The following is a 17,139-nucleotide window of genomic DNA, read 5'->3' as shown; positions in this document are numbered from 1 at the left end:
AAAGTCACACCCATTCTAAAGAAGGGCAAAAAGAAGGATCTAAGAACTAGAGATTGGCCAGCTATACCTCATTTCCAGTGAAGGTTGTAAAGCAAATATGCTTGGAAGCTAAATCAAGGTACATGAAGAAAAATGTGATTTGGAACAATTAACGTGTATTTAGTAGTGGAAAATCATGCTTAACTAACCTGATTGTCTTCCATGATGGCATGTATGGCACTGCAGACAAGTAGAGAGCAGTGGATATTGCATGACTGTAGCAATGCCTTTGACACAGTCTTCCATAGTATCCTGACAGACAAATCAGCGAGATATGGACTGGAAAAATGTCCAATAAGGTGAGTGGAACACTGGTTGGATAGCCAAGCTCAAAGGGTTGTGAGCTGTGATATGAAGTCTGACTGGTGGCTGATTAATAGTGATGTTCCTCAGGGGTTGATACTGGGGGTCAATGCTACTTAATATCTTTATTATTGACTCAAAAGATGGAATGCATCCTCAGCAGTTTGCAAATCATAAAAAAATTGAGGTTGGTTGGGTGAAGTGTTTGTAATATTGAGAAGGTAGAGCTGCTCTTTGGAGGGACCTCTACAAGCTGGAGGAATGGACTGATGGGAACCTCATGAAGTTCAGCACAGAAAAATACAAAGTCCTGCATCTAGGCTGCAATAATCCCTTGCAGCAGTACGGGCTGCACAGAAAACAGTTTTGCAGTTAAGTATCTGGGCATTCTGGTAGACAAGCAATTGAACATGAATCAGCAGTATGTCCTGACTGAGAAGAAAGCCAACTGGTTTGTTTTAGCAAAAGTACAGCCTGTTGATAGAGGGCATTGATCATTCTCCTCCATTCAGAGGTTGTGAGAATACAGCTGGAGTACTGCATCTAGTTTTGCCCCTCCTCTGTACAAGAAAGACTTTAACATATTGCAGTGAGCTTACAGAAGGGTCACCAAGAGGGTTAGGGGGGCTGGAGCATATAATGCATGAGGAGAAGAGAGAGAAATGGTTTTATTTGGAATCAAGAAGGGAAGGCTTATTGTTGTTTGCAGCTACCTAATGGGAGGGTGTTGAGAAGGCAAAACTAGAGAAAACAGTGATAGAATGAGAGGCAATAGACACAAGTTGCAATGAAGGAAATTCTAATTAGATATTAGGAGGAAAAAACAAAAAGACAGGAGAGATGGTTAAGCACAGAGTGAAGTGCCCAGAGAAGTTGTGGAATCTCCATCCTTGGAAATACACAAAACTTGACCAGGCACTGCCCTGAGCAACCTGCTCTAATCAGACCTGCTTTGAGGAGGGCATTAGACCAGATAGCCTCTGCGGTTTTCTTCCAGCCTTAATTATTCTGTGGTTCTCTCTGTCAGGAATGTTATTCAGTCCTAGACTTCACATAATAGTTCAAGATCCAACATAACCTGTCTAGGAATGCAGGTTCATTTTAACTGGAGAGACTGGAATGCTTTTGGTGAGAATACTTGTGTCTGTGCTCTCCCAATTATACCATATCTAGTATGAGAGGAAGAAATTCTCCCTGAAGCACATAAAATTGGTGTGATCCTATCAGCCTAAATAATCTAAAAGGAATTTTTCATAAAATGTTTTCTGTAGGGAACATAATAGATATTTACATGAGATGGGTTTATCAGGTTAATGGCGTAGATCCTGACAGGCTTTGTTACTTGGAAGTAGCATGAGGCTCAAGCTCACACCAGTTTACAAATACCATGAACATACATGCAAGAGTTTCCATCCACAGGGCATTAACTCTTTGCCTGCAACCCCCTTGGCAGTTGTTGTTCCCTATGTGTACAGGACATTATGTGAAGAATTTTAGCAGTTGTAAGCAGCATTAACTCTGCTTTAAGCAACTGACCTGAAATGTGTAAAACCACAGAAAGAGCATGGAGTGGAAAGAAACTGTGACTGGTCTGACACCTCTGTTTGCATGCCCTTTAAATCCTCTGGCAGTGCCCCTATCAGCTTGATTGCAAGGGCTGCTAGGTAGGAAGAAGCATGTCAGAGAGCCAGAGCTGCAATTATACTATTTGATTCTGGTTTTTAGAGAGAACTTAACCTTCTGTTAATTATAACATGATGCTAAAACCCAGAAGCTATACAAATGACTTGACTTTAAGTTGGTGTTGCCTTCCAACATGAAGATATAGTATAAGAAAAGCTGACAAACATGCTAAAGATGACCAAACAATCATTATGTGAGCCTGTGCGGGACAGGAAAACCTTTGTTCCAACAGACATCTAATGATGAAATATTGCTTGATGTTTCACAAAGAGACAAAGTAAGAAATAGTGCCACACATTCCTATATAGAGAGGCCACTCCAGCTGAGCTCTTCTGGAGCCCTGCTGTGTACAACACAGCATATGCAAGCTGGGGATAGAAGGACTGCAGTTGTCTTTGAATGATATGGCTCCAAAAGAAACAAATCTGAAAAGAAAACAGTGGGAATGGTAGTTCTAGCATAAACATTTGCTGATCTGTTTTCTCTTTCTCCTTTAATGTGCATTTTTTACTCCCAGCTCACTCAATGTTTTATTTCTTTACAACCTTTGTTGTTCTGGGTTGGGTTTTTTTCTTCTCGTGAAATTAGAAGAGAAGAATGAAAGGATTGATATTTTTCCTCTCTCCTTTCCTTCCAGAGGGTGATTCTTCCCTTTCCTTCATCTACCACCTCAGACTTTCACAATAACTACAAGGTTCACTGAATCCTGAAGTACTTGCAAGTGCATGCTGAGGTTTGTTTCACCCCATTAATGGTGAAAGCAAGCCACGGTCTGCATTAGCACATACAGATCAACAGTAGCTATTCACATCACAACACATTTTCAGTTTGTGTTTTAAAATGTTACACTGACTGGCCACAGCTTTCAATCAGCTGCTGTCCCACTGTGAACCTATGTTCAGTGAGGGAAACAGCAGCAAAAGAAAAAGGAGTCACAGACAATATGAGTTTCATTTAATAAATAGATTTTGCTAAGCTTTATGTTCTAATATTTTTGGTGAGCCAGCTGTAAACAACAAATGGTGGAATAACAAGGGTTCTTTGTCTTGAGCCCAAAAAAGGGATTTTTTTTTTTTCTGTTTATAGCCTGCAAGTTCTATATTCATTACATCATTGCAGCTTTACAGTGAGGACTTTACTGTGCTATACAAACAAATAAGCAAATGGTAATCACAGCTCCAAAGACCAGTGGTCTAAGTAACAAAAAATAAAGCATGAAATTCACTGCAGTCTGTCCTTGGGGAGGAAGATTAATATGTTCAGCTATTTTTCTGTAGCCAGAAGTCTCAGGGCACACAATTTAAGAAGACATGCAGATTTCTGACAGGGGTAGGACAGGATGATCTGTGAAAAGATGTGGCCCAAAATGTAAGCACTGGTCTGAGCAGGTCATTAGTGTATGAAAACCAACATTGTTTAGTTCAGGGCACAAAAAAATGAAAAATAAGAATTAACAAAAATATTGGCTGAAGGGTCCCAGGATTTGTTTGCTTCTCTAGGTAGAATGGGAAGAAGAGGAGGAAGTTATGTACCGTTACACTGTAAGTACCATCATGTGCCATAATGTAGGAAATATGCTGTTTGAAACAGATGATTGTAAGGCTCTTATATTGTGTAATATATTTGGGTACAAGGATGATGCCAAGCAGATTCACAATTATGATGATCGTAAACATTAACCACGCTATATTTCCTGCCTTTTCATTTTCTGGATAACATTCTTGCCCATCCCACCCATTTCTCATTATCTCCTTTCTTAGCCCCCATATGACGGTTTAAAATTTGCAAGCTGTTTCTGGATTGTCATCCTGGGCCTCTAACCTCTCAACTGTCCCTCATTTCAGAGTTATCTCTGTTCCACAGAGACCAGCAGTACAGAGAACTTCTATCAGCACCAGTAAATCTTTCAAAGAGGAATATAAGACAAATGTGTGTATGCGTGTGCAATTCAATATAGGAATGAAGGGCAGTTGGGAAAGTCAAGTGGTGGAACATGAAATATGAATGATGGATGAGGAATAAAGAAAGTGCAGATGTGCCACAGCATTTGTTCTACCTTTTAAGCGAATGACAAGTATGCAGCCTATTGAAGTGGGAGGCAGGTGAAATAAAATATACTTATATTTAATATAAATAATAATTTAAAGGGTGAGGAAGGGGCAAAGAAGTCTGTTTTTTAATTTTTTTTTAAATCTCAGTTTAGAAATTTCTGAGTTTTAGCTGTGCATAAGGTCATTTAACCTCCCTGTATACCAGTTTCCTCATGTGTAAAAGTCTAGTCTTAATGCTTCTTTCACCACAGAGTTAAAAACGTCATTGCAACTAACTGATATTGGTACATATAAAGGACCCTGTGACTTTCTTGTCAGAAGCAAGGGCAGGAGTGCCATAAACTGCCCACAAAGACCCTATGCCCTGCTAAGAGATAAGTTCCTCTGCAGAGAGTGATGCTCTCTGGGCTGCCAGTTCTGGAAGCAGAGTGCAGAATCTAGCCTCAGAGAAAGGATATTCTGAGCATCAAAACAAATTGAAAACTGTTTTGAGTAGACTTCCTGAATAAATAGAAGTCACTAAATGTGGAACTTTTAATTTTAGGCCTCGTAAAGATAACAAATAGTCACCGTGTTTCAAACAGGAAACTGAAGGCATCATGTCATAGCGCACATTACAAAGGCAAAGAAAACAAATACTGAACAAGTCTTTGCCAACAGAACTGCATAAAGGATGCTAGAAGTCTAAAAGTGCAGATCGGCAGAGTAGTTTTAGTTTAACTTTTCTCATCTTGCTTTTTTTTGGGGAACAAAAATTTTGATGGTAAGTACAGAATGGCAGTGTACTAAAGATCTGAGAGAGAGCGAGGGTTTCTCTTGCTAGTTATCATGTCATCCAATTAAGACATGATACTTTTTAACCATTGGAGTAATGTGACTCAATGTGACTCATTACTGCCTCAAATGCTGAAAATGCATGGACTGTACTACATGAAAATAATTTTCTTTTTTTTTTCTCGGTATGTGACTGAGCAATGGTTTGGAGAGATTCTACCTTTTGTTTGATTTGCTTCTGGTGAAATACACCACAAGGAACGGTTCTGCCTGCCTTCAGAATGGCTTTAGCCAGAAGCAAAATCAGGCAAAAGAAAGAAAAACAGTACTGAATGTATATTGTGTTGTGATACCATTTAGTTCATCCCCTCCTCCTCCAAAGCAGGATCAACAGTACCTTAAACCATTCCTGACAGAGGGGAATTTATCTTTCCCAGTGGTTCTTTCAACACCAAACAAAAGGATTCTGGTTTTGCCTACAGTAATGTAGTATCCTTTCTGCTTTGCCAAGCCCCATAGCAGCAGGACTTTGACTTCATCTTCCTTGAAAAATGGAGTTGTCAGCAGAGGATGATTGTTTATGATGGGCTGCACAGGTAGTAACATCAGATAGCTTCCAGGTGAGCATACTGCTTGAACTATATGAACATCAATAAGACACAGAAAAAATGAAAAGTATGTCTGGAAGTTTCCTTTTAGTGCCAGACAGACAAAGTGTGACAAAACCGTTCCACAGTTGTGCCTGTTGTTATCAGGAAAGCAAGTTGTTCCTTTCCACTGCAGGTGGCCAGAAGCTCTTTCTGGGTTAATGAGTAAGATTTAAGACTTGTTCAGATCTTTTCTTAGTCTAAAAGAAAGAGTCATCCTATCCTTTTATGTAAGAATGATTCGTAGGTTTGTGCTCTAACGAGATCACTCAGTGACAGATGCCAGTAGATGGATTTTATGTAGCCAATGGGACAGGCATGCAAAGACATCAAGTGCATACCAATGGTGACTATACCTTTGAGTATAATCTTGGAATGGGGCAGATTTTTTTTCACTCTTTTGCCCAGGCGTATCTGAAGACCTCTAGGGAATGTAGCATGTATTTCTATATACAGGTACACTACCACTTCATCATTTACCTGTGACTTAGAGAAGCATTCACCCCAGCCCTTTAAAATTGTCCTAAGCAGCCACAGGTACAACCAGAACTCTTTTAAAACCCAACTCATATGTTGTAGATTTTGGCTAGATAGTAGTGCTAGGCACTTCTCTACTTTGATGCTCATGTAATCCTTTTATTTTATTTTGAGATCAAGTCCCTGCCAAGTGCCATAATTTCTGAACCAGAAGAAAAGATATCTTCGGGTTAAAATGTCACTGTGCCCATCAATCACACTTCAATGAATAGCTGTAGTTCACAAGTTATTCAGCAGTGCAATGAATAATTCCAGTCTAGAACTTTTCTGCAAGTTCCTTATATTATTATGTCTGAGACTAACCGAGACTGGAGATGTGAATTTCTACTCTTTTTAAAAAGCTTTCTTTCATGAATATACAGGAATGAAATTCAGGAATACAAGAAGGGGATAATAAAATGGTGGATCTGCTGTCAAAGCCACAGCATACAATCAACTTGTATTGATAACGCTGGGAGTTTCTTGTTGTCAGCCACATATTCTTGCCCAGTGTAATACAGCAGCATATTTGAGCTGACGGTAAAGTGTGTAGCATACAAAACTAGGGAGAACTTTTCTGTACCTGACAGTACCCATGGGTACCAAAGAAGGGTTACTTTGTTCTGTGTATGCTTAGGCAATTATCTTCTAAAGGATGGAAAGCATTTGGGTTCATTGGACAGAGTATACAGAGTACAGAGAACAGCAGTGCTCTGGTCCATCACTTGGATGATGCTTCAGTGTTGTTTTCAGTACTGCCCTGAGCTCTCTCTTCAGAGACCTTACCTTTCTTTTTCATTATCTCAAACCTGAATGCACTGACCTTCACTTTTCCTCCAAAGCTATCACGATAAAAATGTGGTTTTTGTAGTATGAACAGTTACAGGATTTTACAGTTGTAATTTGGGCAGTTACAGAAACTATGCTGGTTTAGCATCTTTCACAACAGACAACTTGTATCTCAAATTTGATGTAGATGCTTGAATTAAACTGATGTTAACAAATGCAAAGACAAAAGGAAAATCAGCCCAAGTAAATTTTTTGTTTTTTCTTGTAGCTTATGCAGAATAATTTTTTTTACAATTTTTATGTTAACACCACCAGCTTTAACCACTAAATACAAAACACTCCAGAAGATCCAAGTCTGACTGCTTATACAGTAAGCCATAAGCACAATTTCCCTTTACATACATACACTGCTATTGTTTTAAAAGATTTTCCTGTTCACATTTATTTATGAGAGAATAAAAGAACTACAAGCAAATAGTCTTACCATTTTCGCTTCATATTTAAGGTTAAACTTTAGTCCTCTGAGAAAAAATATGCTTCATAAACATGTTCATTATCCTCATTTGCCCACACCAATCAAGTTTAATTGCTCAGTTAAATTGCCTGGTTACCTCAATTTGGAAACATTCAGCTGTTTCTATCATTTATCCTCACACCAATACTAAACTTTCTCTAATAATAAATGGCTGCTCTTCTATGCCTCTTGGATAATTGTTCAATTACAAGGGTGTGAGCAGTTCTGGCATTTGAAAGACGAGTGAAAGGCCACTTGTGAACACCCCAAGGACACAGAATCAATGACATTTATACATTATGTGTTGTTTCTATGCTTTGTAATAGTAAGTTATTAAAGTTCCAAGAGGCAGAAGAACAACTTTTAAAAATAACATCTACATTTTTTTCTGTCTCGATGACTCCAGTTCAAACTTTCTTTGTTTTCTGGTCCAACTAGACCATTTTTTAACTGTCTCTCAGCCAACTTGTCCTGCAGGAATATTTGCTCCCCCATCAGTCCCTCTGAAGCCCATAGCATCTACTCAAATTCTGCAGTGGAGAGAATGGGGGACTTGGGACTGAGCAGGTTTAATGTCAAAATTCACAGTGAAAATGACAGGCTGTAGGACTTATCTCAGCACCACATTATCAAATGTTTACATTACAAAGATTTAAATTATCAAAGATTTATCTTTGGAGAGAGACATTCACATAACCCTGAACCCCCTTGCCTCCAGAGTAGACTGTGAAACAGGAGAGTGTGTGAAGGACTGCTGTCTTTTGTTTTCTTCTTCTTTTTTTTATTTCCCCCTGACTCCATATTTCTTACCTGTTTTGTTTTGATTTGTTTTTTCTTCCTTCACTGTCTCTTTTTCTGTTTTTATTTCTGCTCTCTGTAGGTAACCTTTTCCTCCTGACTCCTATCCTCTACCCCCATTTGATGTCCCTTTCCCCTCCTCTATCTTGATTTCTCTTTGTAAAGTTTCCTCTCCATCCACCTCTGTCTTTCTAGTTCTTCCCTCTTACTCTCTTCTGGGTTTTTTTCTTACCCTCTTATCTTCCCTCTCTACTTCTCCTCTCTGAGGACTCTCTGCTTTTGGCTTTTTCCTGGAGATTGGGCTCAATGGTACCCTTCATGAATGCTGATTATCCTGGTCTGAGCTCTATGGGTATTACACCAGCTGAGTAGCTCTTCATTTGAATCATGTCTTGCAGCCATTTAGCAGGACAAGAGTGTCACATCCAACTTTGACTGACAGCTGATTGGCAGGCAAGAAAAGCAGACACTATCTCTCATGGGAATGCTCAGAAGCTTGCAGAGGGAGATAAAATGTCAAACCACTGTGATCTGCAGCCTTTGCTAAGAGGCTTGAGAGATCAAACTAGATCAGACACAATCCCATTTTAGTTTGAAAAACTAAGATGTATTGTTTCTACTTTGAATGCCATCATCAATACCATAATCTCTGCATTCTGCAAGAAAGACTCCTATAGACTATGGTGCCTTGGGCAGTGTAGACTCTCTAGATTTACCACATGTGCATTAGCTCTACAATTCACATAAAGGTTGTTACCTTCATGGAGGTATGCTGCTCAGGGATGTGGATATTCTCAGAGTTAAGCTGTGACATTTTTTTAATTATTATTATTTTTTAGAGCATGTCAGCATGTTTTGAGCTTAGAAATTTTCAGCTGCCTGTTGCTTCTTGGTGTATGAGCACAGTGTATTTCAATTCTCTGTAATAGCATGGCTTGTGGTATTATGGTCACGTCACAGAGTCCTCAGTGGCACCACAAAAGCTCACAGCTGCAGCATTGTTCTGTGCAGTGGGGAATAAAAAGGGAAATGGTTGCCTTTTGACAGCTAGAGGGAATCCTCACCAAAATGTGGGTACTGTGAATCCTAAAATTCTTGGACCAAAATCTCTTCTATAGTTTATATAGTTTGACTCTAGCAAAATTAATAAGCATGATGGAAAATGCATATTATATTTTAAAGCTAAAAATCTGGCCTAGACAACCCTATAATTAAAGCTGCATTATTTCCAGACAAAAATAACAAGGAAAATCTTTAACATAATCATGTATGATTGGTCATGGGGCTTGCTGGTTAAATGAGGAACTTCCTGTTGTTGATTACGATTTGAAGCTGAAGCGTACTAAACTTTTCACTAAATTACTTCTCAGTGGAAGCTGGGCAGACAGGAAGGTGAACTAAAAGCTGTAGCAGGCATTGTTCTTACCTGCTTGCTATTGCTGGCTTTCCAGTCCTCCTAAAACCGAAACACAGATGCATATCAAAGACACTTACCTTGCCAACATATTGGTAGTCAGTTCCTGTGTATTCCTCCAATAAAAAGAACTGATTCCACATCCAGCTTCTTTTGGAACGATGGAGGTCTCGCCTGCTGTTTCCAGACAATATCAAAACTTTTTCTTTTTCTGGAAAGCCACTAGTCCTTTTGGATAATGGAGTTAAGAAACTTTGGTGGGGCTGACCAGCCCAAAACAGCAGCCAGAAGCAATGGTAAGTTCTCATCATGGCAATTCAAGAAGGTCTAAACAACGACTTATTTTCTTGTCCTCAAACTAACCTACTTTACTGCACCGAATCCAATCTCATGCTGTCTTCCTTCTTTAAATAGTCTTTGCAGTCTCAAAGGATCTCTGTAAAGAAAAATAACAACTTTTAAAGCATTTTCAAAGGTCCTTAACATTCATCACTACAGCAAATAAATCAAAAAAGTAGTAGAATAATAGTGATTGTTGAAAAGATGGTCTGTTTCTGGTTCAAAACATTGCACGTGGTCCTTCAAATAATCTGAGTGAATCTATTTTGCATAGCAGGAAGCAGTTGTGATGTTTGGGATTGTGGTTTTGGTTTTGGTTTGTTTTTTTTTTTTCACTTTAACTACATTTACTTCCTTTCATCAACTAAGATAAACCAGACATTTCTCTTTTTACTGCCTGGACTTTGGGATGTAACTGATTAGTTTCTGACTGGGGATCTTGATGAGGTTACCTTATTACATCAAAGAAGGGCAAGCAAGAGTGCACACTGTCTTCCCAGGAGGCATTCTGTTGCTACAGTTATGGGCTGAAGAGCCTGGACTTAGATCTCTAACTCCAGGATTTTTCCCTCACATTTAAGGAGTCTTCCCTTTGACTTCAGTTAGGAAGAGTCGGGCAAACAGGGTAGTGAAACACATCTGCATATTTGTCAATATATCCCACATACTAGACCTGTTTGATACCGTGTAGGAAATTAAGTGGACATTTTGGTTTCCTCAGTTACCTATTGCCAGAGTTTTGGATCTTTAAATACATAGTTAATGCCTTCATTAATAAATTCTAAAAATAAAAAAAAAAAATCAGCTAGTTCATACTAGCTACTGCTTCCTACTGTACTAAATATCTGTGCACCTACAAAATAATTATGAAAATGATCCCAATCTCTGAAGATTCCATGATTTTCATAATGAAAAAGCTATACATACAGTACCATAATGTAGTGTAGACAGTTTTGTTTTTGAAAAGTTGAAAGCTTTTATTCAGGAAGAAGAAATTATACTATATGCCTTAGGTAACCAGCCATGCAAAATGCCTAATGAACAGCTTTGGAACATTTTATAATGTGAAGAAATCAGAATTAGTTCACAGAAACATTCCACAGCATATATTTTTCATAAACACTTCATTAAATTTTTAGTCAAAACTGATCCATATTCTTAGAGAAGGATCAGCTGATTAATTTTCATTTGGTTTCACACAGATAACCTTTGTAAAACTTTTTTTTTTTCAATATTCTGATCAAAAAACCAGAAATCTTTCCAAACCAGCTCGAAATTCAACACCACATCTCTCAATATTTGTAAAAAAAGATTGTTGAATGACAGTCTGCCTATACCAAATTGAAAAGATTTTTTTTTATTTTTAAGCATTTCACATAACTCTACTTGGAACATATTCTATATCAAAGGCCAATTTTTCCCTATATTATGTGTGTTTGTTATGTTAAAGGTGTAAATCAGGCAGAATTTAGCCTTTGAGCTACACTGATGGAGTTAAAACATTTACAATGCCTCAGGTTAGCCACTCTTCTGGCTGTCATTGTTCTTAGTAATAAATTGTATAAAATAACCTCAAGTCTCTCAGAGTTCCTCTTACTAAATCATTTTCTATAAAGAAATACCACTTAGCTTTTAGATGGGATAGTAGGTAATGGAAGAGGGCTGTTCAAACAATATTGTTTTACTGCTTCACAAGGTAAAATACTGTAAAAAGGTAACTTCTGGGTGAGAAGGAGTCAGTTTTTTAGCATTAAAAGGAAGAATGGAAAAGGTACGATTAATTCTGTAGCAATATAGTTTCCTCTGGAGAAGAAGGAAGGTTTCTACTTAGCTCTCATTAACACCAGTGAACTTCCTGTAGGTAAAAACAACTCTGTCTTGTAGGTCACAGGAGGTGCGTCCACGTGAGGCTTTGAGTGTTGTGAGATAGACAGAGACATAGGCGTGTACACACACACATGTCAACATGCACAGACACACACAGATATAACAGCAAGAACAGACCCGCTGCCCACAAGATGTTCACAGAGGAGGAACAGAAAAATCCAGTGTGACTAAGCTTTACAATGTGTTCAGCAGCTGGCTTCAGTGGAATTCATGGAGCACCAGCAAATAAATGTGCAGGTCTCTAAGAGGGGGGGACATGTGCGGATTCAGGCACCAGGCTAGGGAGAGCTGAGGTGGCTTTAACCCTCTCCCAGGTTTTATAGTCTCTCTTATCCTCCTTCTGTACCCTTCTGAACTGTGTAGGGTCTTGTCCTTTATGACTCTGCCAACATCCACTCCTCTAACACCTGGCTCTGAGTGGAGTCTGTTCTGGTGGGCATCTTCCCTGACATGATATGAAAGAAGAGATTATGTCACACACAACATCTTTGACTTCCATTTTCTTGCCAGGTTGCTTTGCGGGGAGGTTAGGGGCTGCCCAAATGAGTTAATTAGTGCCCCAGGCAGCCCCGGTGAGCTGCCTGTCATGGTCTGTGCTTGGAGTGCAGGTGTGAAACGATGGATGAGACTGCAGCTCTGCCTGCACGCACGTGGTTCACCTTATCAGGGAAGCAGGTCTGAGGCAGGGAGTACAGCATATGAACAAACCTATTATTTGCTATTAGTAAAGTCTGCATGGATTGCTGAGGCATGAGAGAGTGAAAATCATCACTTGACAGGCTCCCCCAGTGCTTGTCTCATTACCCCTACAGCCAAATCCCACAGTGGGGCTCCATACCTCTGCTCCTGCATGTAACATCTCCCGAGCAGTGCTGCGCAGAGCAGCATTACCTGGACAGAATTTGTGCCAGCCTTTTAAAGGATCAGTCCTTCATATGCCACTTGCCAGGAAACAATTATTCCTGTGGGGGAATTTTCTGCACTTGAAATCAACTATATTTCACAGCTCTGATGTCATGGGAGAGGTTTTATAGTGGTTCATGCTGAAATATAGCTCACAAGAATGATATCATAGCTGTGAAATACAGCCTTTTACTCTTCTCTGCAGAGATGTGTCCAAAATGCTGAAATAAGGGCATGATCCTGCAATGTCCTTCTTGACTGGGTAGTCTTCATGAAGCAGCAGATCAGCTAAGCCCCTGCATCTTCCCTGTGAGTGGCAAGAGAGGAGACAAACCTTTACAAACCTTGGCTTAAGCATGCAATTGGGGTAAGTACCAAATGAAGTCCAGGGTGTCTTTGCCCTGTAGGTGCCAACAACTGTTTTCCGAGTCAAACTGTTTTTCACTGAAACCAAAACACAGGGCTTTCTAGCTACTAAGAAGAAAATTAACCTTATCCTAGCAAAAACCAGGACAGTGATAAATTCAGTTGAGTGAATAAAAAGGACTGGAGCACTATACTCTGAGCTGAGCCTTTAGTAAAGAGTGAGCTCTTAAATGCCACTTTGTGCCCCAGTCCCAATGTCTCATGCTCCAGAGAGGTCTCTGAAATGTAATAGCTTTTCTCATGCAATTTCCTTTCTGTATTTTGAAAACAAGCCATTCACCAGAGATATTTTATTTTCTTTAAATGGAGATGTGCAAATATAACTGATGAGACCTTGGAATAGGGGCTAAAATTTCTTTCTTTCTCCACATTGCACAAAAGCAGGTAATAAGGCAAAAGGGGTGCTTTAAACATGGCATTTATCTCAATCACCACTTGGTCAGCTGGTTAGGGAACTTAATGTGTTAATCAACCATCAAGAGTGAAAAATGATTTTACTGTACGACAGCCTCAGACAACTGGCTTAGCTCTGTCAGCTCAAATAGAGAGCAAATCTGGAGTTTTTACAGGAGAAGGGATCTGCATACCCAAGCTTAAAAAAATCCCAGTCTAACTTTAGGTATAATGACTGTTAGCATAAAAGCAATGTCACTTGCAGTCACTGAACTGTCTTTGGTGTGACAAGTCACAGATTTAAAGTTTACGTTCATGTCTCTTTGAAGGATCAAAACCTCAGATAATTGCTTAAACACTGTAAATATCAGCTTCAAAATTACTTCCTCTCTGTGATGATATTCATAGTCATCCTTTCTACTCACCCTCTCCCCCAGTTAATGTAAGTAATGTGTTAACGCCACCGATGTGAGAATTCAGTGCAATTGACCTTCCTCTGGCTCAACATCAGGTGCAAGTGTTTAACCCATCAAGCCCGAGAGAGAGAGGAAGACATCAACACTTCATGGTTGAAGCCTGAGGAAGGAAAGGTGGGGAAAGCAGTAATGGGGATAACAGCTAAATAGTGAGTCCTGTGTTTGCTGTGTAAGCTGTGACAGTCTGTGGTATGGAATGAGGCATGCCAGGTAAGGATCTGGTGATTGTTTGCTTGGGTTTTACCTCGTTGCAAAGTCATGCCAAAGAAGTGTTCAAGTCCCTAAGAGAAAGTGAATGACCCAGGGGTGTCAGGACCCTAGGCTGTTGCTGTCTTCACAAATGTGAAGTGTGTGGTTTTGCTACCCTGCAGGCAAGGCTGCAAGGAAAGGATTAAGACTGTGAGAAAAATCTTCAGAAAAATTACTTTCTCATCATAGAGGGGGAAAGGTTAAAATAGCAATAGCTGTGCAAAGAAAGTATTCCAGCTAGCTTAAAAAAAAAAAAATAGAGGCTTCAAAATTTATCATATTCACTTCTTTTCAGTGTCATGTTCATATATTTTAATATATCACATTGATACATTTTCATATATAGCAAAGAATTCATTGCTAGATACTTTAAGTAATAGCTAAGTTTCACATGCTCAGAAGCTATAACACTGCAGACTTGTCCATAATTGACTTGGACTTAAAAAGCAGCTGTTGAGTTTGAGCTGACTTTACAATTATGTCTCTCATGTGGCCAGTCAGATCTGAAAGTCTCCATCTAATAATTTTTTCAAGTGTGAATTAGCTTTCACAGCTCTGAAATCCAAATGACCTTTTCCCTTCATTGTCCATGAGGCATTCATTTGTAAATATCAGTCATAAACTGAAAAAAAGAGTCAAATTTTCAGTGTAAAGGTAGCTGATGAATTTTCAATCTTCTGATGTTCACTTTTTTTGATATCTTTGTTATATAAACCCATATGTTCTCTTGAGTGTTCCTGTAAATACACCTCTGAAATAACAAAATGGAACAGAGCCAAGACAGAATTCCAACAGAAAGATTTGTGGTTTTAAACTAGAGGTACCTTCTGAAGACATCAAGTACACAATGTAATTGCAGACAGCAGTGGTTGATTATAGTGTCTTTCAAAGACATTTTTTTATTCAGTTCTCTCAGCAGGAAAAAAGGTTCAGAACTATAAAAATAACTAAATGCAGCAGAAATCTTAAGATAGCTACTACCTCCATCCTGCATTGGGATCTATTCACATGGCCCTTTTGAACAATGCAGCTGCTTTAACCCGAGTGGACCTGAATGCACACGAACACCAGCCTTCACCAAAGCACACACTGACAAAAGAAGGCAAGTGAGAAGTGTATCTCCTTCTTTAGTTCATGAATGGCGGTGGCAAAAGATGACTGTATGAGTTTATTCAGTAGCTGGTGAGTGAATGGATGATGTTGTTTGTCTGCTCTCAGGTGTTTTGATTTTTTTTTTTTTTCATCAGGCATTTGAAAAGAGCCTTGGTGTCATCTTGTTTCAGAGATCCCCTCTCTAAGTCTCCGTGTTTAGCCACACTGGGAGAGTATCTTTTCTCCACTGTGCGTAAACAGTCTCGACACACAAGACAGAGGAATAGCTCAGAAAAGGAAATCTTGTTTCCATTTTATGGTTGCATCAAGTGACTTTTCTGTGTTTGTTCAAGAATATCTGTGGTGGGGCAGGAACCTGGACTTAGATTTCCTGAGTTGTAAAGCACCATTTTAATCACAAAGTTATTCTTCCTTTCTGATGCTGTGCCAGTTCAAGGTATAATATCTGTGCTTTAGCCACCACGTGCACTTTTGTTGCACGTACCAGCTGGATGTTGGTGTATGTTGGAAAGTGCGTGGACACAGTAGCTGGAGCACCTCAAAAATATCTGCTGTTCCCTGGGTGTGCAGGCAAGAGCAGTAACTGCTGCAAGAGTAGCAGCCTTACCTAGGTGTCACAGGCTAGTCACCTCTGCAAGCAGCCAGATGGAGGAGGAAGGACAGACCCAGTTCGAGCTGATCCTGTCCTCTTTGTGAGCTACGTCTGTGTTGCGTTAAAGGCTTCTAGCCTCCTCTGCCTTTGCAGGTGATGTGGGGACAGGCTTCCACAGTATTTCATTGTTCCCCTGCAGAGTGAAGCATTCTGCTAACGCTGCGTTATAATCTAGAACTGGGGACAGGTATGTGGCTAGCAGGTAACAGAGAACAATGCTGTAAATTACAGTAAGTTGTTCCTTGATAGAGAGAAGACTAAAACAGTTAAGCAATCAACTCCATTTAGTAGGAGAACAAATCGGTAGCACTCCTACCGCTGTGCATATGCGGTACATGGGCCTTTTATTCCTAATCAATACCTTAATGGCAGAAAGTAGCAGATATGCATAGAACCATAGCCAAAGGGTTTTCAGCAGTATCAAAAGTATCCTTGAAGCCATGAAAATGCTGTAGGAAAAACTGCTTGATGGAAGTCTGCAGTGTTGTCATCCTGTTGTGAAAGTTACTGTTGTTTTCAGACATGCAATAAGCTACTATCAAACTCGCAGTTGCTATTATAAAGTTGGGGTTTTCCCTAGCCCTTTTTATTTATTTTTTTAAGAATAAAGAACTAGCAGGTTCTTCAATGCAGGAATGTCATCAAAAAGAAATTCAGTCTATCTTATGCATCAAAATTTGGTATGTGAGAAGGAGCCTAGCCTCCTTACCCAGTTAATAGAAAGGGAAAGGCTCTTGGGTGACTTGAAGTGCTGAAGTTAAAGCATTTTGTCTCTTCATTGAAAAAGCTACACGGTTTGAATACCTCTTCTTCTGTTCCTTTTTAGAGTCTAGTACTTCAAAGTCTCCTAGACAGGCTCTCAGAAGTGATTAGTGACATTTTAGGCTTTTCATCATAAAGCAAAAATAGAGCTATTTTAAACAAGACTCTGTTCTGAGAAAGGTAAGAGATGCCACCATCCAAAAATCTCTAGTAAGGGAACGATTCCAAATCTTTAGACACACTAAAAAAACCCCACCTGGTCACAATTTCCCTGAAAACTGTTTTTCTTAATGTAGGTGAGATACCCTGTTTTGATTTTCCATGCACACTCAGCCTACCATTTATTAGGCACCAATGTCTGTACCATCAGACGAAAATTATCCACAAGCTCCCATAAATGAGACAGAACCA

At 39.4% G+C, this 17,139-nt stretch overlaps 1 protein-coding gene across 2 annotated transcripts in view; it reads right to left on the bottom strand.

Moving 5' to 3' along the window:
• Positions 1 to 9,968, bottom strand: part of LOC104527275 (cadherin-6) — a 47,182-nt gene extending 37,214 nt beyond the window's left edge. For both annotated transcript variants that reach the window (XM_010170953.2, XM_029085737.1), the window contains exon 1: positions 9,609 to 9,968. In XM_010170953.2, coding sequence (XP_010169255.1) covers positions 9,609 to 9,839 — 231 coding nt within the window. In that variant the 5' untranslated portion in view covers positions 9,840 to 9,968. The remainder of the gene's footprint in view (positions 1 to 9,608) is intronic.
• Positions 9,969 to 17,139: the final 7,171 nt, after the last annotated feature.

This window comes from Antrostomus carolinensis, unplaced genomic scaffold (assembly GCF_000700745.2).
Source record: "Antrostomus carolinensis isolate BGI_N321 unplaced genomic scaffold, ASM70074v2 scaffold30630, whole genome shotgun sequence".
NCBI lineage: Eukaryota > Metazoa > Chordata > Aves > Caprimulgiformes > Caprimulgidae > Antrostomus > Antrostomus carolinensis.
This window is presented reverse-complemented; position numbering and strand designations above follow the sequence as displayed.